General features: G+C 36.8%; 1 protein-coding gene across 9 annotated transcripts in view; it reads right to left on the bottom strand.

Annotated features, from left to right (window-relative positions):
- Positions 1 to 26,380, bottom strand: part of ANKRD31 (ankyrin repeat domain 31) — a 211,792-nt gene that overhangs the window by 49,583 nt on the left and 135,829 nt on the right. For all 9 annotated transcript variants that reach the window (XM_078365333.1, XM_078365334.1, XM_035291395.3 and 6 more), the window contains 3 exons: positions 8,423 to 8,585; positions 6,767 to 6,882; positions 4,697 to 4,784 (listed from right to left, as the gene is read on the bottom strand). In XM_078365333.1, coding sequence (XP_078221459.1) covers positions 4,697 to 4,784; positions 6,767 to 6,882; positions 8,423 to 8,585 — 367 coding nt within the window. The remainder of the gene's footprint in view (positions 1 to 4,696; positions 4,785 to 6,766; positions 6,883 to 8,422; positions 8,586 to 26,380) is intronic.

Genomic DNA, 26,380 nt, shown 5'->3' with positions numbered 1-26,380 from the left:
GACAATAAAAAGTTAGCTAACTAAGGGACAGTGAATGTCAAATTTGGTCATACAGAAATAAGCCCTACTGTTAATTTTAAAAAGCCATTATGCCGTACCCTCTTCTCCAATATTAATGGCCCAGATATCTCCATTAAGGCTTATTTAACAATGTCTATCTATGGAAATGCCTTGAAGTGTATAAGTAAGAATACTGTAAAAGAGCAAGCCAGCCTGAGTTCTAATCCTGCTGTCCCACTAATTTTTGTGAGCCTAGATAAGTCATGTAACTTCTATGGTCAGTTTTCTTATCTGTGAAATGAAGGTAGTAACAGAAGATATTTTGTCTGTTAAAATTATTTTTTTTAAATACAAAAGGAATACATTAACATTGTAAAATTTTTTCAAACCATATAAATATTTACAAAGATGTAAGAGTGTCTCTACTCACCTCACTGCTTTTCCTCTAATGTATTCCACAAAGGAGATTACTGTTAATACTCTAGGGTGTGCGTGTATGTGTGTGTGTAGAATGTGTTATATATTTATTTAAAATAATTATACTACATATAATTATACATTATATATACTTAAAAATAGAATCATGCTATCAGTTCTTGTTCTTTGCACTTACAACAATACTTCCATTGTACTATATGAAACCTAAGGTCACCTGTAGATCTTACAAACCACCATTACAATAGTTACTTAAATTTTCCTGACTTTCTTCCTTTGCTTTCCAAGTAAAGGCATAATGACCTTTCACCCATCACAAATCCACATGATTTATACATAAATGTGGGTTAAGTACAAACCCAGATTCCCAAGTAGGAAACTGGCAGGGTTAAATGCATGTATTTTAAGTCTTTTAAGCTACTTGTTATTCCTTTCACTTTTGGCTTTGTTTCTTAAAGGTTTTCCTAATTTCTTAGACCAATGCACATTTTCCTGGATAAAGTAACTTGAGAAAATCTGTGGTAGAAAATGACATAAGGTTCAGAAGTAGAATTCGTTTCAGAAATTCTTTTGGCAAATCAGACAAAAGACTGGGTAGGTATTGAGTCAGTGTCCCCAGAGTATTGCCCTAATGCTGTGGCTAAGGACTAGTTTCACAATATGATGTATATGCTAACAAAGGGAGAAAACGTGTATAATCAATAAGAATTTAGATATAACTTTATTCAGCAGATTTGACACTGTTTATTAAAAGTCTATATGGCCTGTCATACCAGCTTTTCCAACTGAATTTTAAACCACAGGAAAAAATAACATGGCACAGTGACTTAAAATATTCTGTGTGTTTCTCTAAGAGACAACAGAAATATATTTTACATGTAATTTGGTATCACACACTTCTTTATCAAAGGTGATATTAATCAATGATATCTTAATAAGAATCTACAACTATCCTAATATGTGTAAGATTTTAATACTTGATTAGACATTACAAAACAGTGAGGATGAGGGAAATTACTCCACAAATAGGGATGAGTAAATGTGATCATAATACAGGATGGGGAACATATTTATCTTACAAACAAAAAAAAATTTCAGATGAATTATACATTAAAATACTTGGGGAAAAATATATAAAATGTTAACAATGGCAATTTTCTGCCTCAGTTCAGTTGAAGCAGTTCAACTGATATCTGATAGCAAAGTGAATGTAAGGCCTCTATAAAAAAAATTTTTCAAAGAAATGTACAAAATGGGACTCATTGCTCAGATCCCTCAGCCAGATCAAGCTATAACAAGTGTCTGATGTGGAGGAGGGTGAGTTTGAAAAGAGATTTCTTTAGAGAGCAGTTGCTTACCTGAGTGGGAATCTGCATACTCAGCAGCAAGAATAAGGGGTAAAGGGGCTTCTCTCCTTTACCTCAAGCCTAATGGGGGCTGTTCCTCATAGATAATTTAGAGAACTTAACTAAATTCTCAGTTGAGGTGACAATGAATTGGCATTTGGCTTCCTTCTTGAACACCTAGAGACCTTGAAGAATGAGGAGCTACCAGAGCAAGGCCAAAAGCAAGTTGCTGCTGAGCTGAGAAGTAATGTCTTCCCTTTAAACAGTGGGCCTGAGGTGCAAAAGTCCTGAGGACTTGGTGTGAGATCTGCCTTGTGACCCTGACTATGAGGGCTTCCATCTGAGTGTGAGAGTCTGTGTAGGATGGTCCATCAGAAAAAAAGAGAAGCTGAGAAAAGAATGAGACAGCACAGGGAAAGGGCAATGTGTACTGCCCACATCATAGGAGTTCCAGCATGATGGGCCATGGAGAAATTTCAGAAGAGTCTTAGAAAACTGCTCTCCAGAGACTGAGTTTTAAACACTTGCCAGAGAGTGGCAGCGCTAACCACAGTCAGTAATTAGTTACCATCAAGAACTCCAGGGTCCCATTGCCTTACCTCTCCTTCCTTAAGGGCAGTAAAACAAAAATAAAGGCATCATGATTATTCAATGTATTGGTTATAACAGAATAAAATTAAACTACAAAATCTGGGAGTAGTGGGAAGAAGTTCCTAATTTTAGAGGCATTCAAAAAAACAAAAAAAGGCTGATGAATTTTTACTATACAGAATTGAAATTGTATATATTTAAACAAAAACTGACATACATTATAAAGAAAAAGACAAGTGGCTGAAAAAGTATTTGCAGCAGTTATGGTGGAAAGGGGGTAAATAATTGTATTATATAAATAGGATTCACTTGATGAATAAACAAAGAATAGAAACAGTTCTTAAAATAGGGAATAAAACTGATGAAAAAGGAGCACTTATAAGCAACATGGCAAATGAAAATATAAGCCATATTTTTCCTATTAAACTAGTAAGATTATTTAAAATGAAAATACTGGTGCTACCAGCAGTGTACACAAAGACACTAACGTGTACACTGCTAGCAGCACCAGTATTTTTACTTCCAACGTGAAAATTAGTACTACATATATAAAATAGAACTTATCAATATAAATCAAGACTTTAAAATGCTTATATAATTTGATCCAATAGTTACAATTCTGTTAATCTTTCCTAAGAAGATAATAAGTCCAGAAAAAGCTACATATTGTACAACAGCAAAAACTTCAAAATCATCCAAACGTTCAACAAAAAGGGAAAAGTTTAGGAAACTGTGGAACATTTATTGAACACTAAGAATGAAGACTATGGGGAAAAAAGAATGCAAAAATACCATATCTAGCATGATCAAAACTATGTTTGTAACAGTTTTATTGAGATCTAATTGTATTACTATGTTCTTAGACAAAAAAAAATTGTGGGGGGGGGACTTGGAAACAAAACAACAAAATATTGTGGTGGGACAGTAGCTAATTTTAGCATTTTTCTCTTTGTTATTTCTCCAAGTATATCTGTATGTCTTTCATGATGAAAAAATTATAGACTTGGAATAATCATCTTGGATGCAAAGACATTATAAGTAGTAAATAAAATAAATATACTAACTGTACATTTTTGTTGCAGGTATGAATTATTTAATATTAGTTTCCTCAAAACATAACATGTACCACGTTAGGTCAGAATGAAAAGCAGAATGTGTAAAATTTTAAAAGAGATGATTTTTTTAAAGGCTATACAAACATGAGTTAGGTCAAGAGATAAACAGTTATATCCTGCTACACAAAAGGTTGATGAGGTACTTTACTTTTAGCTACTACTTTTTGTTTTTTTGAGACAGAGTCTTGCTCTGTCACCCAGGATGGAGTGCAGTGTCACAATTTCGGCTCACTGCAACCTCCACCTCCCAGGTTCAAGTAATTCTGCCTCAGCCTCCCGAGCAGCTGGGACTACAGGCACACGCTGCCATGCATGGCTAATTTTTTGTATTTTTTTTAGTAGAGACGGGGTTTCATCGTGTTGGCCAGGCTGGTGGCAAACTCCTGAGCTCAGGTAATCCGCCCACCTCAGCCTCCCAAAGTGCTAAGATTACGGGCTTGAGCCATAGCACCCAGCCTTAGCTACTATTTTTAACTAACTTTTAAATTCAGATCTGAACTTAACAGGAACTACTTTCCACCTTATAAATCATAACTCAAAAAATATATATGTGAGTCATCAAGGGCTTGCACATATTCACTTAAGTTTGAGAAATTGAGATTATTAGGTCAGGGATCAGAGTCTAATTTGCTATTTTGAATCTTTAGTGTTTTGAAAACAGGAAGACACCTTTGCAGTAAGACATCCACCTGTTATATGTGCTCTTCTGAAAGTATGAGGATTTGCTTTCCTTGTGTCACTGCTGCACCACCTTCCACTGCACTATTTCTGATCTACTTTTAAGGATTACCATAGCTGGGTGAAGCTGACAAGCCACAGGGTAACATAATGTCATCTCCAGTCACAATCTTACATTTTCTGTCATAGGATTATCTACACATATCACTGGTAGTAGCTTATCTCTGATGATGGTTCTGAATGTCTCTCAAATTACTCATGCAACATTTTGCATCTAGAAGTATTTTTATCTAACAACAAACTACTAGTTTGCATTATGATAAAATAAGTCTTTTAACTATCATTAAAAGTCTACTTTAGACTTACTTTTTAAAAATGATATTAATAATTCCTAGCACTTTAAATCATCTTGCGTAAAAATAGAAGACCAGTTTTTCAGCCATTGTGAGCTTTGAAATAAACACATACCTTATAAAGAAGAAGATGACCTTGGGTATCTGAAAATATACTTGAGTATGAGTCTATATTTACCTGCATCTTCAGGGTTTCTTATTTCAAACTCTAATAAATTTTCTTGTTTTTCTTCTATATCTTGTAGAATGGCACTGAGCGTCTGATGCTAACAGATAAAAATATTTGAAACTTCATTATAAAGGGGTAGATATGCTCTCTGATATGCTATTGACAAACACAGAGTAAATAAAATACTAAAGAAAGTATTCCTAAAAATGCTCATTCCTCTTTGGACTCAAAATGTACTCATACTTTGTATAAGCTTAACTATATAAATGTTGCAGATTTGAACAAAAGCAAACAAATATATTTTGAATTATATAGATCTCCTGGAAAACAGAATGTAAAAGTAGCAATCATATAATAAATAATAATTTCTCACTAACTTCTGTTGAAATTATAGGTGTAAGAGAAAAAGTAAAAAAATTAGCACATAATATATAACAAGTTCACTTTAAGGCCATATGACTCTCATTGTATATGATTAAAATCTTATACATAATCTTAGAAATACAAAACACAATGCTTTCAAAAACTCAGAAAGGGGACTTCATACCATTCTTACATGCCCTTGTCAATACTAATCTTCCTGCCTGGAATGCTTTCAATTCACTCTGCCCTGATCCTTCTCTTTCTTATAAAAGTGAATTGTGGAGTGGGCTCTGGAACCACACTTCCAGGATATAAATCCTGGCTTCACCTCTTCCTATCTGGGTGACTCCAGCAAGTTACTTATCCTCTCTGTGCCTGAATTGTATAACACATTAAAATGCTAAGGACAATTTCAGCATAAAGTAAGAACTCCCTATATAGTGAATATTATCATATAAAACCCATTTCATACAGGAAATATCTGACCTATCTAATCCATGCTGACTTCCCTTTTCTCAGAATTAAGAATTTCAGTGCTACATAATTTAACACTAATATAACAATGTCTTATATGTTATATTTCCTCATCAGGGCAATGAGATCTTGTAGGCAGGGGCATGCATTTTATATTTGTATATGGTTTGACATTGTAGGATCATAGCTATTGCTCCATTAACAATGACTGAGGGATTGATTCATCTTACCTATCCTTTAATATATTCTCAATACACATTCATTTATAAAACATGTAGGTCCTCTAAGCCTTCTGAAGTACATTGCCCTGAAATTTTACTTTGGTGCCAACAAAAGATATTAAAAAAATGTATGTAATAAAGTCATCTACTTATTTGGTAAAGCAATCTTTCTACTGTCATTTATTAAATGCATCACAGTGAAACTATAAAATACAAATATAAAAAACAAGCAAAAAAAACCCACTAAGGTTTACTGCTTTATACAGTGAATGATTTATGGTTATAAAAGCAAACAAAAGGCCAGAACTTGTGCCCAGACTAAGCTCTATCCACAGATAAGGATAAAGAAAACATCTTTTGGTACCAACTTTTCTTTCTGCTTTGCTCATATTGTGGATGTACTCAGTCTTGCACACCATGGGCCAAGACTTATCCAAAATAATGTTTCAGTGAGGATGCTCCCTTGATTAAGATTTTGTGTCTATTTAAGCTTTGCGTTTTTGTCAAACTAAGAACATCCATCAATCAATGTCTATTTTATTAAGCAACTTCTATGTTCTTTTTTCAAAAGCTACCTTCACATGGTGGGTTTTAAAGCAAATTATATTACTGTAAACCATATGGCATTGAGAACAGCTAAACCAGGCTGCTTAATCCTCTTCTCTGTTTGGATTCCAGAATCTTTTCTACATCCTGTATCTCCTAGACACTTATGGAAGTGAGTGAAGACACATTTATGACAGTGGCAGTGTCTATGGACAAGAAGTAGCCAAAGAACTCAAACTAGGTTTAAAGGACAGCAACTACTCCATAGTTCTGTATTCAAAGCAGATAATTAAAAGTTAACCACACAGCATAACTTCTGGGCCCATTCTGTTAGCTATCTTATCTTTTATGATAAAAAATTTCAATCCTTGTATCATTAAAATGGACAGTACTGCCATTAGTCAATAACTAACTGGCTAGCTCAAAGAATGGCATTGTCTAAGATGAAGAATGAAGTAATTTTAACTTTACTCACTGCAGAAAGGCTTTCTCTTGGTCTTTCTTGGTATGAGAGGGAAGGTGAATCAACAGGTTTGCCATCATCACAAAAACACTGTTTATGTCTTTTAGACCGAACAGCAGGAATTTTTTCTTTAAAAAGTAAAATTAGAAAATATAACAAGAACGTGTAAAAATATAGCTTCATTTTTCAGTTTTAATGTGATGGGATAGGAAGGATACATCAAGTCTACAAATATTATAATATCTTAAACAGCACTCATCATCATCATTGACTATTTATGGCTAACATTTACTGAGCACTTGTCACATGCTGGGTGCCAAAAACTTTCCATAAATCATCTTATTTAATCTTCATATGAACCTATAAAATAGATAGTTTATTATATCCATTTTACAGAACAGGGAAGTGAGGCTGAGAGAGGTTCAGGAAGTTGCCCAATTTCATAGCTAGAACTGAAGCCAGATCTCATCTGACTCCAAAGTCCATGTTCTTAAGCACTGAGACTTCATTAATTGCCTCTGTAAAGTGGACTCTACTCCTATTCTGGATTCCCTTTCTCTGTATTATCATTGTACCCTATATTCTTCATCCTTCTGGGGTACCTGATCAAGGAAACAAGAAACAATAGATATTTGAGAATATATCTATCACTTTATAACAGATTTATCAACAACTCCAAATGCAAGGCTTCCCTGATAAACTGAGCAATCTAAATCATGGGAACTTTCAGGTATAGCTGTGAAGAGGGAGAGTGAAATGGCTGGGTCTCTAAGAAAGGCCTTGACCCTATAGACTTACTATATGGTAAGAGGCAATGAAATGATAAAATTTGTATCACTCTTGACCTTCACCTATCCATGATCTAGCCCACTGGTGAAATATAACACAACGAATATCCTTCACTGTGACCAATTATATCAGTAATTCTTCTTTGAAAATCAACAGTTGGTAAGGATGTTGGTAGGCTAGGGGAGAAGTGTGTGACACAGTTGCTTTCCCCAGCATTCTCTCTCATGGCGAGAATATAAATATATTCCTGAGTATCTTCTTCTACGAGTCAAGGTTTGAGCATGAGGGAAAAGGAAGAACAATTCCCTCACCTAAATACTAACTAAAATATAAAGTATTGCTAAAAATGGTTCATAAAATTTTGCCTGACTGTACATTTCCTTGAAATATTCTTTTCACTGTTATATATATTATACATATACAAGTATTTTTCCTTTAACAAATTAGTATACTAGAATACTAGATTCTTTAAAAATTAGCATTAATCCAATTGATGTATGAATCATTACAAATTTTGAAGTGATGAAATCTTAGTCACAAAATCTTCAGCATAATATCACCTTTTTCAAGCCCTACTACAAATAAACTGATCTGCATGGCTTCAATTACATCTCTACCTCACACCCAATGTTAGGGAGAGTTATGTTTGATTGATGAATGCTATAGGTTTCATTTCAACATCTAATAGGATCATATAATCTATAAATTAAACCCTATTTTAAATGCTAATTTCTAAAAATAAATAATGGCTTTTGAAGAGTTTAACGAATGTAGAACACATCTATCCCACTTATGAAACAATTTATACAACAAATCAGAAGATTTTCCTAAGCAGAGATATATCTCTATATAAAATAGCAGCAATATTGACATACATACCATTGACTATACCATCACTCTCATCTCTATTATTGGTCTGAATAGCACCATAAGATTTTAGTAATTCTTTCATTTTTTCATCATCTGCTTCATCCAAAGCACTCTTCTGTTTTTTATCTTTTTGATTAGGGTTTGCTCCATTCTGTAGTAAAATTTCAGTTGCCTACAAAGTATTTTTTCAAAGTTATCTCTACAGACACCAAAGATGAATAATTTCTGTTTTCATCACAAAACACCACTACCAAACATTAAAAGCTATCAAAAGAAAGTTTTCAAACTCAGGTAAAGAAAATTTTTTATTAAAATTGATATGGCTACTGCAAACGAATCCAATTTAAACTTATTCGTTCTCACAAAAGAACTAAACACAATGACATAAAAGTATAATATGCTGCCTTCATTGCAGTAAGAAGAAGGCATAGGGAAGTTCAGTGCTAGATTAGTACTGCCCAAAATTTTCTATGTTAATAAAATGTTCTATATCTGCTCTGTTCAATGAGGTAGCCATTAGTTACATGTGGTTTTTGAGTATTTGAAATGTTGCTAATGTGACTGAAGAAATGTTTAATTTTATTTAACTAATTTAAATTTAAATAGCAAAAGTAGCTAGTAGCTACCATACTGGGCAGCAGAGATCTAGATGTTGTGCAGATTAAGCCACTTTCATGTTAATGTGGAATTTCTGACACTTGGATTTAATTTATCTCTCTAATATAGCCTCTTGTCCTTCCATAAACTGCTGGAGGATAGGGTAGAAAAGTGGGGTGAGAGTTGCTTCAGGGCTATATTATAAACTATATTATAAATTGTGATTAGACATAGTTGAATAACATTCTATTTGGACTATATTTTATGTATACTACTTGTTCTGGAGCTTTTATAAATTAGCTTAGAAACCTAATACCCATTCTAATATTCGTCATATGGAAATATGTGCCCAAAATGACAAACTTAACAAAATATAATTTCAACTTTTATTTTAGATTCAAATGACATATGTGCAGGTTTACTACATGAGTATATTGCATGATGCTGAGATTTGGGGTATGAATCATCCCATCACCCATGTAGTAAGCACAGTACTCAACAGAGAGTTTTTCAGCTCTTGCCCTCCTCCCTCTCTCCCCTGTCTAGAAGTCTCAGTATCTATTATTCCCATCTTTATGATCACATGTACCCAATGTTTCACTCCCAATTATAAGTGAGAACATGTGGTATTTGATTTTCTGTTTCTGCATTAATTTGCCCAGAATAACGGTCTCCAGCTGCATTCATGTTGCTACAAAGGACATGATTTTGTTCTTGTTTATGGCTGCCTAGTATTCCATAATATATGTGTACTACATCTTATTTATCCAATTCACCACTGATGGGCACCTTGGCTGATTTAATGTCTTTGCTATCATGAATATTGCTTCAATTAGCACACAAATGCATGTCTTTTTGGTAGAACAATTTATTTTCCTTTATATCCTTTATATTACTGGGTATATACCCAGTAATTTGCTAGGTTAAATGGTAGTTCCAAGTTCTCTGAGAAATCTCCAAACTGCTTTCCACAGTAGTTGAACTAATTTACATTCCTACCAACAGTGTATAAGTGTTCTCTTTTTTCCACAACCTTACCAGCATCTGTTATTCTTTGACTTTTAAATAACAGCCATTCTGACTAGTGTGAGATGATATCTCACTGTGGCTTTGATTTGTACTTCTCTGATGATTAGTTGTACTGAACATTATTTTCATATGTTTGTTGGCCACTTGTATACTAGATGAAAAGCTCCACTGAATATTAAAGATAGAGGGAAACTTAGAAACCCCATCATTTTAGGGGAAACTAAGGTCAAAGAGTATGTGATATTTTGAGGAGAAAAAAATGCCTAATATAAATAAGATTGCTCTGAGTAACTCTTAAATCGTGTATTAGAAATAAATTTATAATTGATCTAAGTGAAGAATGGTTACTAACTAGATTCCGGTATAAGTCAGCCAGAACAGTGGTTCATGCCTTTAATCCCAGCACTTTGGGAGGCTAAGGCAGGAAATTACTTGAGCCCAGGAATTTGAGACCAGTCTGTGCAACATAGTGAGACCCCTTCTCTATAAAAAAATTATTAAATTAGCTGGGTGTAGTGGCACACACTTCTAGTCCCAGCTACTTGGGAGGTTGAGGCCAGAGGATCACGTGAGCCCAGGAGTTCATGGCTTCAGTGAGCCAAAATAATGCCACTGTATACCAGCCTGGGTGACAGAGCAAGACCTTGTCTCAAAAAAAAAAAATTACAGTGTAAGTCAATTAGCAAAATTAGTAAAAACCCCACTTGCAAGAGGCAAGCAGGGGACTCACCACTAAAAAATCTTCTAGTTAGGAAAAGATGGTCATGATTTTGTTAAAATGGAGGTATACTATATGCCAGTGGATAACGTATTTTTAAAAAATATTTCTGCTTATGTCCAAGGATAAAGAGGCAAATAAATTTAGGAGCAAATGGGCCAGTAGAAATTATTAGGGATAACCTTAGTTGTTCTGCAAGCCTAGAGGTAGCATAGCATAAAAAAAAACAAAACTGAACCAAATCACAAAGACACAGAAGAAAAAAAATGAAGCAACAAAGAATCCATAAAACAACTAGTGATAACATCATGACAGGAAGAAAATCTCATGTATCAATATTAACCTTAAATGGAAGTGAATTAAATATTCCACTTAAAAGATATAGATAGGCAGAATGGATTTTAAAAATGAACCAACTATATGCTGTCTACAAGAAACTCAACTTACTGGTAAAGACACATAGACTAAAGATAAAGGGTGTGGTGGCTCATGTGGTGGATTACAGCTCAAAGTGTTGTAATCCCAGCACTTTGGGAGGCTGAGGCAGTAGGATCACGAGGTAAGGAGTTCAAGACCAGCCTGAACAACATGGTGAAAACCCATCTCTACTAAAAATACAAACATTAGCCAGGTATAGTGGTGTACACCTGTAATCCCAGTTACTCAGGAGGCAGGAGAATTGTTTGAACCTGGGAGGTGGAGGTTGCAGTGAGCTGAGATCATGCCACTGAATTCCAGCCTGAATGACAGAGCAAGACCCCACCTCAAAAGAGAAAAAAAAAAAAAAAGATAAAGGGGTGGAAAATGATATTCTATGAAAATTAAAACTAAAAGCAAGTAGCAGTAGCTATACTTATAACAAATTAAACCAACTTTAAATCAAAAACAGTAAAAAAAAAAGACAAAGGTCATTACCTAATGATAAAGAATGATAAAAATTCAACAAAATGATATAATAATATTAAATACATACATATTCAAGACTGGAGCACCCAGATTCATAAAACAAATGTTACTAAAACTAAAGAAAGATATAGAACGCAATACAATAATATTGGGAGACTTGAACACCCCAGTCACAGCTCTAGACAGATCACTGAGAGAGAAAATCAAGAAAGAAACACAGGAGTTAAATTGGACTTTAGACCAAATGGACCTAACAGACACTGATAAAACATTCTATCCAACATCTTAGAATATATATTCTTCTCATCAGCACATGAAACACTCTCCCGAATAGACCATATGTTAGATCACAAAACTAGCCTCAATAAATTTGAAAAAAATTGAAATCACATCAAGTATTTTCTCAGAACACAATGGAGTAAAATTAGAAATCAACATCAAGAGGAATTCTCAAAACTATATAAATACATGAAATTAACACACTCCTGAATAATCTTTGGGTCAATGACACAATTAAGAAATAATTTTTTAAAAATGGAAACAAATGAAAACGGAGACAGAATATACCAAAACCTCTGGGATACAGCCAAAGCAGTGCTAAAAGGGAGATTTACAGCTTCAAATGCCTACATCAAAACAATGACAACAACAAAAAATAGAAAGATTACAAATTAACACCTTAACATTGTACTTCCAGGAACTAGAAAAACAAGAAAAAAAAACAAACCCAAAGCTAGCAGAAGAAAATAAATAACAAAGATCAGAGTAAAATGAAATGATATGGAGACCAAACTAAACAAAAGGATTAGTGAATTGAAAAGTCAGTTCTTTGAAAAGACAAACCAGTTGATAAATTGCTATATAGACTAGCCAAAAAGAAAGAATAGCTAAATAAACATAATGAGAAATGAAGAAAACATTGTATCTGATACCACAGAAATACAAAAGATCATCAGACTCTACCATACACTCACAAACTAGAAAACCTAGAGGAAATGGATACATTCCTGGACATATAGAACCTCCTAAGACTGAACCATGTAGAACTAGATGTCCTGAACAGACCAATAACAAAAATCCTCCACACACACAAAAGCCTAGGTCAAGATGTACTCACAAATTCTACCAAACATACAAAAAAGAACTGGTTCCAATTTTACTGAAAGTGTTCCCAAAAAACTGAGCCAGAGAGAATCTTCCCTAGCACACTCCATGAAGCCAGTATTACTCTGACACCAAAATCTGACAAGAGCACAAACAAACAAACAAATAAAAACTATACACCAATATCCCTGGTAAAGATAGATGCAAAATCCTCAACAAATCCTAGCCAACTGAATCCAACAGCACATCAAAAACATAACACACCATGACCAAGTGGGTTGTATTCCTGGGATGCAAGGATGGCTCAACATATACAACATATAGAAGGATGGCTCAAATAAATGTGATTCATTACATAAACAAAATTAAAAACAAAAATTACATAATCATTTCAATAGATGTAAAAAAAGCATTTGATGAAATTTAACAACCCCTCATGATAAAAGCTCTCAATAAACTAGTAATAGTAGGAAAAACATACCTCAAAATAATAAAGGCCATATGCAACAAACCTATGGCCAATATCATATTGAATGGGGAAGAGTTGAAAACAATTCCCCTAAGAACTGGAATAAAGACAAGAGTACCCACTTTCACCACTCTTATTCAACTAAGTGCTGGAAGTCTTAGCCAGAGCAATCAGGCAAAAGTAAGAAATAAAAGGCAACCAAGTTGGAAAAGAGGAAGTCAAATTATTTCTGTTCACTGACAATATGATCTTAAACCTAGAAAACCGTAAAGGGTCCTCCAAAAAATACTTAGGCTTGATAACTGAATTCAGTAAGGTTTCAGAATACAAAATCAACATTCAGAAATGAGTGTCATTTCTATACACCAATAACAATCAAGCTGAAAACCAAATCAAGAAGGTAATCCCATTTACAATAGCTAAAAAAATAAAACAAAATACCTAGGAATATAGTTAACCAAGGAGGTGAAAGAAGAAAAACTGCAAAACACTGATGAAAGAAATTGCAGGTGACACAAACTAATCGAAAAACACTTCATGTTCATGAATCAGAAGAATTAATATAAAAAAAATGAGAATACTGCCAAAACAATCTACAGATTCAATGCAATTTCTATCAAAATGCCAACATTATTTTTCACAGAATGAGAAAAAACCATCCTAAAATTCATATGGAACAACAACTACAACAACAACAACAGCCTGAATAGCAGAAGCAATCGTAAGCAAATAGAACAAAGCTAGAGAGAGCACATTTCTTGACCTCAAATTATACTGCAAGGCTATAATAATCCAAACAGCATGGTACTGGCATAAAAACAGACACATAGATCAATGTAAAAGAATAGAGAACCCAGAAAATATATAACCCAGTTATATCTATAGCCAACTGATCTTTGACAATGATAACAAGAACATACACTGGGGAAAAGACATCTTTTTCAATAAATGGTGTTGGGGAAATTTGATTGCCATACATAGAAGAATGAACCTGAACCCTTGTCTCTCATCATGTAAAAAATCAGATAAAGACAAGGATTTAAATTTGTGATCTGAAACGGTAAAAATTCTATTAGAAAACCTAGGGAAAACTCTTCTTGACATATGTCTAGGCAAATAATTCATAATGAGACTTCGAAAGCATAAGCAACAAAAACAAAAACAGACATATGGAACTATATTAAACTAAAAAGCTTCCACATAGCAAAGGAAATAATCAAAAAGGTAAGCAGACAACCTGCAGATTGGGAGAAAATTGTTGCAAACTATGAATCCTACAAAGACTAATATCCAGGATTTACAAGGAACTCAAACAACTCAAAAACAACCATAACAAAATACTACATAGCCCCATTAAAAAACCAGCTAAAGACATGAATAGATATTTCTTAAAAGAAGACCCACAAATAACCAACAAGCATATGAAAAAATGCTCAACATCATTAATTATCAGAGAAATGTAAATTAAAGTCACAACAAGATACTATCTTATGCCAACAGAATGGCTATTATTAAAAAGCCAAAAAATAATAGATGTTGATGAGTATGTGGAAAAAAGGAATGCTTATACACTGTTGGTGGGAATGCAAATTAGTACAACCTCTATGGAAAATAGTATGGAGATTTCCCAAAGAACTAAAAATAGAACTGCCATTCAATCCAGCAATCCAGCTACTGGGTAAACACCCACAGGAAAAGTAATCATCATATTAAAAAGATACTTGTACTCAAATATTTATTGTAGCACTATTCACAATAGCAAATATATGTAATCAACCTTAGCGTCCATCTATGGATGACTGAATAAAATATGGTAAATACACACATACACACACACAATGGAATACTATTCGGCCATAACAGAGAATGGAATCATGTCTTTTGCATCAACATGGATGGAACTGGAGGCCATCCATGTTGTTAAGTGAAACAACGCAGAAACAAGTAAAATAATGCATGTTCTCACTTATAAGTAAGAGCCAAATAATGTGTACACATGGACAGAGTGTGGAATAATGGTCACTGGAGACTCAGAAGGGTAGGGGATGGGAAGGAGTTGAGGGATGAGAAATTAATTAATGTGTGCCATGTATACTACTTGAGTGATGGTTACACTAAAAGCCCAGAATTTATTCCTACTCAATATATCCATTTAACAAAAGTGCACTTGTAGCCTTTAAATTTATACAAATATGTTGAAAAAGAAAAACACCCTTGTTTTAAAGCCAAGCACAAACCTCAGTCCTACTAATTATTAGCTACATCCTTGAACAAGTTAGTTACCACCTCTAACCTCATTTTTATCATCCATGAGAATTAAATAGTGAGCTCTTGTAAAATGTCTGGCACATAGTAGTCTCCTAATAAAATTAGCTCCATAATACCCTACTTTCCTTTAGAGAGTGAAAAGATCAACTGTAGTAGTGAGAGACAGCAGACAATGGCATGTGAAAAAGTATTCTGCTAAGACTTTTGATAAAATCTGCATATATACACCTTGGTGAAGTCTGAGTAGAGGTATGAAAAGATAAAATATTTATTTATTTATTTAGGTTTTATTAAGATTTTATCTGTTTTTAAAAGATGGGGTCAGAAACTACCCCAATTCAGTAGTTTCTAAGCCTGAATGATCAGTAGTCACTTGTTGAATTCTTTTTTTTTTTTTTTTTTTGAGACAGAGTCTTGCACTGTCACCCAGGCTGGAGTGCAGTGGTACAATATTGGCTCACTGCAGCCTTCAAATCTTGGGTTCAAACAATTTTCCTGCCTCAGCCTCCTGAGTAGCTGGGACTATAGGTGCATGCCACCATGCCTGGCTAATTTTTGTACTTTTACTAGAAAAGTTTCACCATGTTGGCAAGGATGATCTTGATCTCCTGACCTCATGATCCACCCACCTCAGCCTCCCAGGGCTGTGATTACAGGTGTGAGCCACTGCACCTGGCCGTGTTTTTTTTTTTTAAACACAGATTCCTGAGACCATCCCTAGATTAATTTAGCAAACTGAAGATGTAGACCTTAATCTGCAGAAATTTATTTCAAACATTATATGGAGGAGAGAAAAAGTGAATTTCAGAAAAGGAAACTTTTCTAGACTCCTAAAAACAAATGCTATATTAATAATGACTATTTTGCCAATGTGGTAAGATGAGACCTTCTGTAGGCCTTGACTTTAATATACTAAAAAAGATTTACTTAAAATATTAGTTTGGAGAACGTAGAGAACTCAGCTCAGAGAGAATGGGACCTTGAATAATGTTTTTCAGTTCATCTTTCTCCATATCCTCACCAGCATCTGTTATTCCGTCTTTTGACAAAAGCCACTTTAACGGGGGTGAGATGACATCCCTTTGTGGTTTTGACTTGCATTTCTCTGATAATCAGTAATGCTGAGTATTTTTTCATATACCTGTTATCCATTTGTATGTCCTCTTTTAAGAAACATCTATTCAGATCTTTTAATCTTTTTTTTTGAGATGGTGTTTTCACTTTTGTTGCCCAGGCTGGAGTGGAGTGCGATGGCATAATCACAGCTCACTGCAACCTGCACCTCGTGGGTTCAAGCAATTCTCCTGCCTCAGCCTCCCTAGTAGCCAGGATTACAGGTGCCCACCATCATGCCCAGCTAACTTTTGTATTTACAGTAAGAACAGTGTTTTATCATGTTGGCTAGGCTGGTCTCGAACTCCTGACCTCATATGCTCCACCTGACTTGGCCTCCCAAAGTGTTGGGATTACAGGTGCGAGCCACTGTGCTGGGCCCTTTTACCCATTTTTAAAGCAAGTTGTTTATCTTTTCTTTTGGCTGAGTTGTTTGAGCTTATATATTCTGGTATTAATCTCTCGTCAGATAGATAGCTTGCAAATATATTCTCCCATTCTGTCAGTTGTCTTTTCGCTTTTTTGATTGTTTCATTTGCTGTCAAGTTAATAGCTTGCAAATATTTCCCCCTATTCTGTAAGGTAATTTTCTATATCTTGTAGGTGATCTTTATTCTTATTCATTATGTTTTCTCTGACGTGTATTTTCAAGTAGCCTGTCTTTGAGCTCACTGATTCTTTCCTCAGCTTGATCTATTCTGTTGTTGAGAGTTTCTAACAAAATTTTCAGGTCAGCAAACATATTTCTCAGTTCCAAGATTTGTTTGATGTAAAAAATTATTTCAATCTTTGTCATATTTCTATATTAAATTTATGCTTTTATATTTTTAATTGCTTTTCTGTGTTATCTCGGAGATCACTGAGTTTCTTTGAATTCTAGGTCAGAGAGTTCACATAGTACTGTCTCATTAGGGTCAGACACTGATTCCTTGGTTTGTCTGTTTGAGGAGATAATGGTTCCCTGTTTGCTGTGTAGTTGTATGTCTATCTTTGCATTAAAGGATTATTTATTCCAGTCTTCTCTGTCTGACTTACTTTGATATTTATTGCATATGTTTGATTAGAGATTCTTCATAATTTACCAGTTAATTTTCTTGGGTCGCTGCTTTCTTTTCTTTTTTTTTTAATTGCATTTTAGGTTCTGGGATACATGTGCAGAACATGCAAGATAGTTGCATAGGTACACACATGGCAGTGTGTTTTGCTGCCTTCCTCCCCTTCACCCACATTTGGCATTTCTCCCCAGGCTATCTCTCCCAAGCTCCCCACCTGCTGTCCCTCCCCTATTCCCCCCAATAGACCCCAGTGTGTAGTACTCCCTTCCCTGTGTCCATGTGTTCTCATATTTCCTCACACGCCTATGAGTGAGAATATGCGGTATTTCATTTTCTGTTCTTGTGTCAGTTTGCTGAGAATGATGTTCTCCAGGTTCATCCATGTCCCTCCCTACAAAGAACACAAACTCATCATTTTTGATTGCTGCATAATATTCCATGGTGTATATGTGCCACATTTTCCCAGTCCAGTCTATCATCGATGGGCATTTGGGTTGGTTCCAGGTCTTTGCTATTGTAAACAGTGCTGCAATGAACATTCGTGTGCATGTGTCCTTATAGTAGAACGATTTATAGTCCTTTGTGAAATATACCCAGTAATGGGATTGCTGGGTCAAATGGAATTTCTATTTCTAAAGCCTTGAGGAATCGCCACACTGTCTTCCACAATGGTTGAACTAGTTTACACTCCCACCAACAGTGTAAAAGTGTTCCTTTTTCTCCACATCCTTTCCAGCATCTGTTGTCTCCAGATTTTTTAATGATCGCCATTCTAACTGGCGTGAGATGGTATCTCAATGTGGTTTTGATTTGCATCTCTCTAATGACCAGTGATGATGAGCATTTTTTCATATGTTTGTTAGCCTCATGTATGTCTTCTTTTGTAAAGTGTCTATTCATATCCTTTGCCCATTTTTGAATGGGCTTGTTTGTTTTTTTCCTGTAAATCTGTTTGAGTTCTTTGTAAATTCTGGATATCAACCCTTTGCCAGATGGGTAAACTGCAAAAATTTTTTCCCATTCTGTTGGTTGCTGATTTACTTTAGTGATTGTTTCTTTTGCCGTGCAGAAGCTGTGGAGTATGATTAGGTCCCATTTGTCTATTTTGGCTTTTGTTGCCAATGCTTTTGGTGTCTTGGTCATGAAGTCCTTGCCTATGCCTATGTCCTGAATGGTTTTGCCTAGATTTTCTTCTAGGGTTTTTATGGTGCCAGGTCTTATGTTTAAGTCTTTAATCCATCTGGAGTTTATTTTAGTGTAAGTTGTCAGGAAGGTGTCCAGTTTCTGCTTTCTGCACATGGCTAGCCAGTTTTCCCAACACCATTTGTTAAACAGGGAATCCTTTCCCCATTGCTTGTTTTTGTCAGGTTTATCAAAGATTGTATGGTTGTAAATATGTTGTGTTGCCTCGGATGCCTCTGTTCTGTTCCATTGGTCTATATCTCTATTTTGATACCAGTACTATGCTGTTTTGATTACTGTAGCCTTGTAGTACAGTTTGAAGTCTGGTAGTGTGATGCCTCCCGCTGTGTTCTTTTTACTTAGAATTGACTTGGCTATGCGGGCTCTCTTTTGGTTCCATATGAAGTTTAAGGTCGTTTTTTACAATTCTGTGAAGGTCATTGGTAGCTTGATGGGGACAGCATTGAATCTGTAAATTACTTTGGGCAGTATGGCCATTTTCACAATATTGATTCTTCCTAACCATGAACATGGAATGTTTCTCCATCTGTTTGTGACCTCTCTTATTTCGTTGAGCAGTGGTTTGTAGTTCTCCTTGAAGAGGTCCTTTACATTCCTTGTTAGTTGTATTCCTAGGTATTTTATTCTCTTTGTAGCAATTGTGAATGGCAGTTCTTTCTTGATTGGGCTCTCTTTAAGTCTATAATTGGTGTAGAGGAATGCTTGTGATTTTTGCACATTGATTTTATATCCTGAGACTTTGCTGAAGTTGCTTATCAGTTTCAGGAGATTTTGGGCTGAGGCGATGGGGTCTTCTAGGTATACTATCATGTCGTCTGCAAATAGAGACAATTTGGCTTCCTCCTTTCCTATTTGAATACCCTTTATTTCTTTTTCTTGCCTGATTTCTCTGGCTAGAACTTCCAGTACTATATTGAATAGGAGTGGTGAGAGAGGGCATCCTTATCTAGTGCCAATTTCAAAGGGAATGCTTCCAGTTTTTGCTCATTCAGTATGATATTGGCTGTTGGTTTGTCATAAATAGCTTTGATTACTTTGAGATACGTTCCATCAATACCGAGTTTATTGAGGGTTTTTAGCATAAAGGCTGTTGAATTTTGTCAAAGGCCTTCTCTGCGTCAATTGAGATAATCATGTGGTTTTTGTTTTTGGTTCTGTTTATGTGGTGAATTATGTTTATAGACTTGCATAGGCTGAACCAGCCTTGCATTCCCAGGATGAATCCTACTTGATCATGATGGATAAGTTTTTTGATGTGCTGTTGCAATCGGTTTGCCAGTATTTTATTGAAGGTTTTTGAATCTATGTACATCATGAATATTGGCCTGAAGTTTTCTTTTCTTGTTGAGTCTCTGCCAGGTTTTGGTATCAGGATGATATTGGTCTCATAAAACGATTTGGGATGGATTCCCTCCTTTTGGATTATTTGGAATAGTTTCAGAAGGAATGGTACCAGCTCCTCTTTGTGTGTCTGGTAGAATTCGGCTGTGAACCTATCTGGACCTGGGCTTTTTTTGTGTGGTAGGCTCTTAATTGCTGCCTCGACTTCTGACCTTGTTATTGGTCTATTCATAGTTTCGTCTTCCTCCTGGTTTAGGCTTGGGAGGACACAGGTGTCTGGGAATTTATCCATTTCTTCCAGGTTTACTGGTTTATGTGCATAGAGTTGTTTGTAATATTCTCTGATGATGGTTTGAATTTCTGTGGAATCTGTGGTGATTTCCCCTTTATCATTTTTTATTGCATCTATTTGGTTGTTCTCTCTTCTTTATCAGTCTGGCTGGTGGTCTGTCTATTTTGTTGATCTTTTCAAAAAACCAGCTCTTGGATTTATTGATTTTTTGAAGGGTTGTTCGTGTCTCTATCTCCTTCGGTTCTGCTCTGATCTTAGTTATTTCTTGTCTTCTGAGGTTTTAAGTTTCTTTGATCTTGCTCCTCTAGCTTTCAATTTTGACGATAGGATGTCAATTTTGGATCTCTCCACTCTTCTCATGTGGGCACTTATTGCTATATATTTTCCTCTGGAGACTGCTTTAAATGTGTCCCAGAGATTCTGGTATGTTGTGTCTTCGTTCTCGTTGGTTTCGAAGAACTTCTTTATTTCTGCCTTCATTTCATTGTTTATCCAGTCAACATTCAAGAGCCAGTTTTTCAGTTTCCATGAAGCTGTGCGGTTCTGAGTTAGTTTCTGAATTCTGAGTTCTAACTTGATTGCACTATGGTCTGAGAGACTGTTTGTTATGATTTCAGTTGTTTTGCATTTGCTGACAAGTGATTTACTTCCAATTATGTGGTCAATTTTAGAGTAGGTGTGATGTGGTGCTGAGAAGAATGTATATTCTGTGGATTTGGGGTGGAGAGTTCTGTAAATGTCTATTAGGTTTGCTTGTTCCTGGTCTGAGTTCAAGCCCTGGATATCCTTGTTAATTTTCTGTCTGGTTGATCTGTCTAATATTGACAGTGGAGTGTTGAAGTCTCCCACTATTATTGTGTGGGAGTCTAAGTCTCTTTGTAAGTCATTAAGAACTGCCTTATATATCTGGGTGCTCCTGTATTGCATCCATATATATTTAGGATGGTTAGCTCTTCTTGTTGTATCGATCCTTTTACCATTATGTAATGACCTTCTTTGTCTCTTTTGATCTTTGTTGCTTTAAAGTCTATTTTATCAGAGATGAGAATTGCAACTCCTGCTTTTTTTTGCTCTCCATTTGCTTGGTAAATCTTCCTCCATCCCTTTATTTTGAGCCTTTGTGTATCCGTGCATGTGAGATGGGTTTCCTGGATACAGCACACTAATGGGTTTTGGTTTTTTATCCAATTTGCCAGTCTGTGTCTTTTGATTCGTGCATTTAGCCCATTTACATTTAGGGTTAATATTGTTATGTGTGAATTTGATACTGACATTTTGATGCTAGCTGGCTGTTTTGCCCATTAGTTGATGCAGATTCTTCATTTTTTTGATGCTCTTTAGCATTGGGTATGTTTTTGGAATGGCTGGTACTGGTTGTTCCTTTCTATGTGTAGTGCCTCTTTCAGAAGCTCTTGTAAAGCAGGCCTGGTGGTGACAAAGTCTCTGAGTACTTGCTTGTTCACAAAGGATTTTATTTTTCCTTCACTTATGAAGCTCAGTTTGGCTGGATATGAAATTCTGGGTTGAAAGTTCTTTTCTTTAAGGATGTTGAATATTGGCCCCCACTCTCTTCTGGCTTGTAGAGTTTCTGCCGAGAGATCTGCTGTGAGTCTGATGGGCTTCCCTTTGTGGGTGACCCGACCTTTCTCTCTGGCTGCCCTTAGTATTTTCTCCTTCATTTCACCCCTGGTGAATCTGATGATTATGTGCCTTGGAGTTGCTCTTCTTGTGGAATATCTCTGTGGTGTTCTCTGTATTTCCTGTACTTGAATATTGGCCTGCCTTGCTGGGTTGGGGATATTTACCTGGATAATATCCTGAAGAGTATTTTCCAGCTTGCATTCATTCTCTTCGTCACATTCAGGTACACCTATCAAACGTAGGTTAGGTCTCTTCACATAGTCCCACATTTCTTGGAGACTTTGTTCATTCCTTTTTGCGCTTTTTTCTCTAATCTTGGTTTCTAATTTTATTTCATTGAGTTGATCTTCAACTTCTGATATTTTTTCTTCTGTTTGGTCAATTTGGCTGTTGAAACTTGTGCATGCTTCGCAAAGTTCTCGTGTTGTGTTTTTCAGCTCCTTCAATTCATTCATATTCCTCTCTACGTTGTCCATTCTTGTTATCATGTCCTCGAATTTTTTTTCAAATCTTTTTTCAAGGTTCTTAGTTTCTTTGCATTGATTTAGAACATGTTCTTTTAGCTCAAGGAAGTTTCTCATTATCCACCTTCTGAAGTCTGATTCCGTCATTTCGTCACACTCATTCTCCGTCCAGCTTTGTTCCCTTGCTGGTGAGAAGTTTTGGTCCTTTGTAGGAGGCAAGGTGTTTTGGTTTCGGGTGTTTTCCTCCTTTTTGCGCTGGTTTCTTCCCATCTTTGTGGATTTATCCACCTGTTGTCTGAGTAGTTGCTGACTTTTCGATTGGGTCTCTGAGTGGACGCCCAGATTGTTGATGATGAAGTATTTCTGTTACTTAGTTTTCCTTCTAACAGTCTAGTCCCTCTGCTGTATGACTGCTGAGATCCACTCCAGGCCCTGCTTGTCTGGGGTACACCTGTAGCAGCCGCAGAACAGTGAGGGATGCTACCAGTTTCTTCTTCTGCTATCTTTGTCCCAGAATGATGCCTGCTAAAAGTCAGTTTGGTCAGTCCTTTTTGAGGTGACTCTTTGGATATACAGGGGTCAGGTAGCTGTTTGAGGAGACGGTCTGTACTTTATAGGAGCTCAAGTGCTGAGCTGTGAGCTCCATTGTTCATTCAGGGCTGTTAGGCAGGTGCATTTAAGTCTGCTGCAGCAAAACTTATAAAACCCCTTTTTTTCCTCAGATGCTCTGTCTCGGGGAGTTAGGGCTTTCTTTATGAATATCTGTTGCACTGTCCTGCCCACCTAGGAGGCAGTCTAGTCACTATTTGCCTGCCGAGGCCTGTTGCTGTGGGCTCCGCCCTGCTGCCGTGGGCTCCGCCCTACTGCCGTGGGCTCTGCCTTGCTGTCATGGGCTCCGCCCTGTTGGTAGAGTCTCTCTGTTATGGCGGGTTGCCTCGGCAATGGCAGGCTGGTCAGCAATGGGAGTGTACCTCAGTAGGGGCGGAATGCCTCGTTAATGGTGGATGCCCCTCCCCAACCGAGCTGCACCATCCTGGATTCAGCTGTGCCCGCAGTGAAACTCTCAACCCCGAGCATTTCGAATCGCCGTTCTGTTTGTCCCTTTGGGGGTGGGACCCGCAGAGCCTGATCACCTGGCTCCCTGCCTCAGAGCCCTTTTTCTTTTTTTTTTTTAAGTTGAACGGTTGACTTTCTCCCAGGTGTTTCAGTTGCCTGCTGATAGGGCACCGGGATCTGTGTGATTTCCCATGCAGCGACCCACTGCACCGGCTCAAATGTCGCTTCCCGGCAATCTCCTGGTCTGGCTCACTGTCCAAGTCCCGTTTAATCAGATGGATATGCTAATCTGCCCTCCCAAATCTCAGATTGCCAGTTTAACAGGGCACCCAGACCAGTGCGTTTTGTGCGGAGTGCCGCTGCGCTGCAGCGCTGGCCAAAACGGCCGCGCCAGCCAAAAGGGCTGCACCGGTGTCCCATGTCTCTCCTACACCTGGAATTTCCCCATTCTGTGAGCAACAAAGATCCATCTGGAAATGCGGCTTGGACTCACCCTCTGCGCCTTCACTGAGAGCTGCAATCCTGAGTTGCTCCTACCATGCCATCTTCTTTTTCCCCCTCCGCTGCTTTCTTTTCAACACTCAGATGGCACTTTATGCCCAGGTTTGCCTCAGTTGAAGAAAACAATCAGAGAGTCACCTGTCCCAAATGGGGAAGGTCCCAAAGGAAATATCCAGTAGTATAGAAAGGCTGGCTAGGGGGTTGTACCCAAGAAACTAGTGGAACAAATGTTCTGCAGAAGGTAGAAGGTGGTGCTACTGAACAACCACTCTGATTTGGCATCTCCTTTGGCCAAGTTATAGAGTGGAGTTTTGTTTTATTTTGAACAATATTTATCCCTTGTTAATTTTTTCATTCATATCCTGAGTTTTTCTTATTTCTTAGTATTTTAAAAATTCTCTTGAATCTCACTGAGCTTCTTTAATATCATTATTTTGAACTCTTTTTCTGAAACTTTATGAATTTCTTTTTCATTGGAATCTGTTGCTGGAGAATTACTGTGTTTCTTTGGAGGTGCCATACTTCCTTGCTTTTTCACATTTCTTGTGTCCTTACACTGACATCTTTGCACCTGGTCTAACAGCTACTTCTTCAATTTTTCGAATTTGCTTTCATCAAAGAGGATTTTTTCATGAAGATGTGTTCCTATTGTGTTGGCTGGCCAAGGCACTTTGGCTTTGATTCTACGTATGTGCTGTAATGTAGTTTCTATAGGATTTCTTTACTTGTAAAATGTCACATGGTGTCTGTGATTTCCTCAGTGGTTTAGGGGAAAACTGTTAGTTGGAGCTGTGGAGAAGTTTTTCTGAGGGACACCAGGTGGGCCAGTCCTCTAGACCTAGTGGTGGCAACAGTGGACTGAGCATGCCTGTCCTTGGGCCCCAGGAAGGTATATGTTGGCACCAGTGTTAGTGAATCCAGGTGGATTAATGCTTAGGGCCTCTAAGCAGCTTGTTACTGCCAGCAGTAACAGTGATGGGCTATGCAGGTAGGAGGATCTTCAGGCCCCTGGGCAGTGAGCATGGCATGGGTGATGGCAGCAGCAGTGGCAGTACTCTGGTTCCCAAGCCATCTATGCTACTGTTTGATGGCTATGATGGGCTGGACAGGCCAGTCCCCAGGCCCACAGGTGCTGTCTGTGGATAAATGCTAGCTGCGGTGGTAGTGGCAGGTTGAGTTAGCATGTTTTTAGGCCCCCAGGAGGAGTGCTTAGGTGCCAACAACGGTGGATGGGCATGGTGATTTCACCTGAATTATGCACTCAGGCCCTGAGGGTTGCTGGAGATGGAGAACTGGGCTTGGGGACTATGATCCATTTTAAGTTAATTTTTATATATGATGAAAATTAAGGGTTCATTTTAAAAATGGAAATCCATTTGCCGAAAGAATTCCAATTCCATTTGCTGAAAGAACATACTTTCTCTACTGAACTGCCTTCGCACCACTGTTAAATATCAAATGAATGGGAGGCCAAGCTGGGCAGATCCCCTGAAGTCAGGAGTTCAAGACCAGCCCAGCCAACATGGTGAAACCCCATCTCTACTAAAACTACAAAAAAATTAGCCAAGTATGGTAGTGTGCACCTGTAGTCCCAGCTGAGGCAGGAGAATCACCTGAATCCTGGAGGTGGAGGTTCCAGAAAGCTGAGATTGTGCCACTGCACTCCAGCCTGGGTGACAGAGTGAGACTCTGTCTAAAAAAAAAAAAATCAACTGAGCACATATATGAGGGTCTATTTCTCAATGCTTTTATTTTGTTCAATTGTTCTATAAGTAAAACTCAGTGCTCCTGAACTGGGGATGATTTTTGTCCCCCAGGATAAATTCAGGAATGGCTAAAGACATTTTTTGGTTGTCACACTAGGGAAAGTGGGTGCTTCTGGAACCCACTTGATTATAGTAATCAAGTAACATACTTGATTAGTATAGCCATGGAATACACATCTATACCCTATAGGTAATATAAATCCTCCAATATTATTCTTTTTCAGAATTGTCTAAGCTATTTTATGCTATTTTTACTTCCACATTAATTTTAGAATCAGCTTATTGATTTCTACAAAAATTCCTGTTAAGACTATTGTATTTGCATTGAATCTATACATCAATTTGGATAGAAATTACATGTGAAGAATACTGAGTCTTTTAAGCCATGAACACAATATATGACTTCATTTATTTAGGTCTTATTTAATTACTCTCAGCAATGTT

Source organism: Callithrix jacchus, chromosome 2 (assembly GCF_049354715.1).
Source record: "Callithrix jacchus isolate 240 chromosome 2, calJac240_pri, whole genome shotgun sequence".
NCBI lineage: Eukaryota > Metazoa > Chordata > Mammalia > Primates > Cebidae > Callithrix > Callithrix jacchus.
The sequence above is the reverse complement of the archived record's forward strand: the minus strand, read 5'-3'. Positions and strand labels throughout refer to the sequence as shown.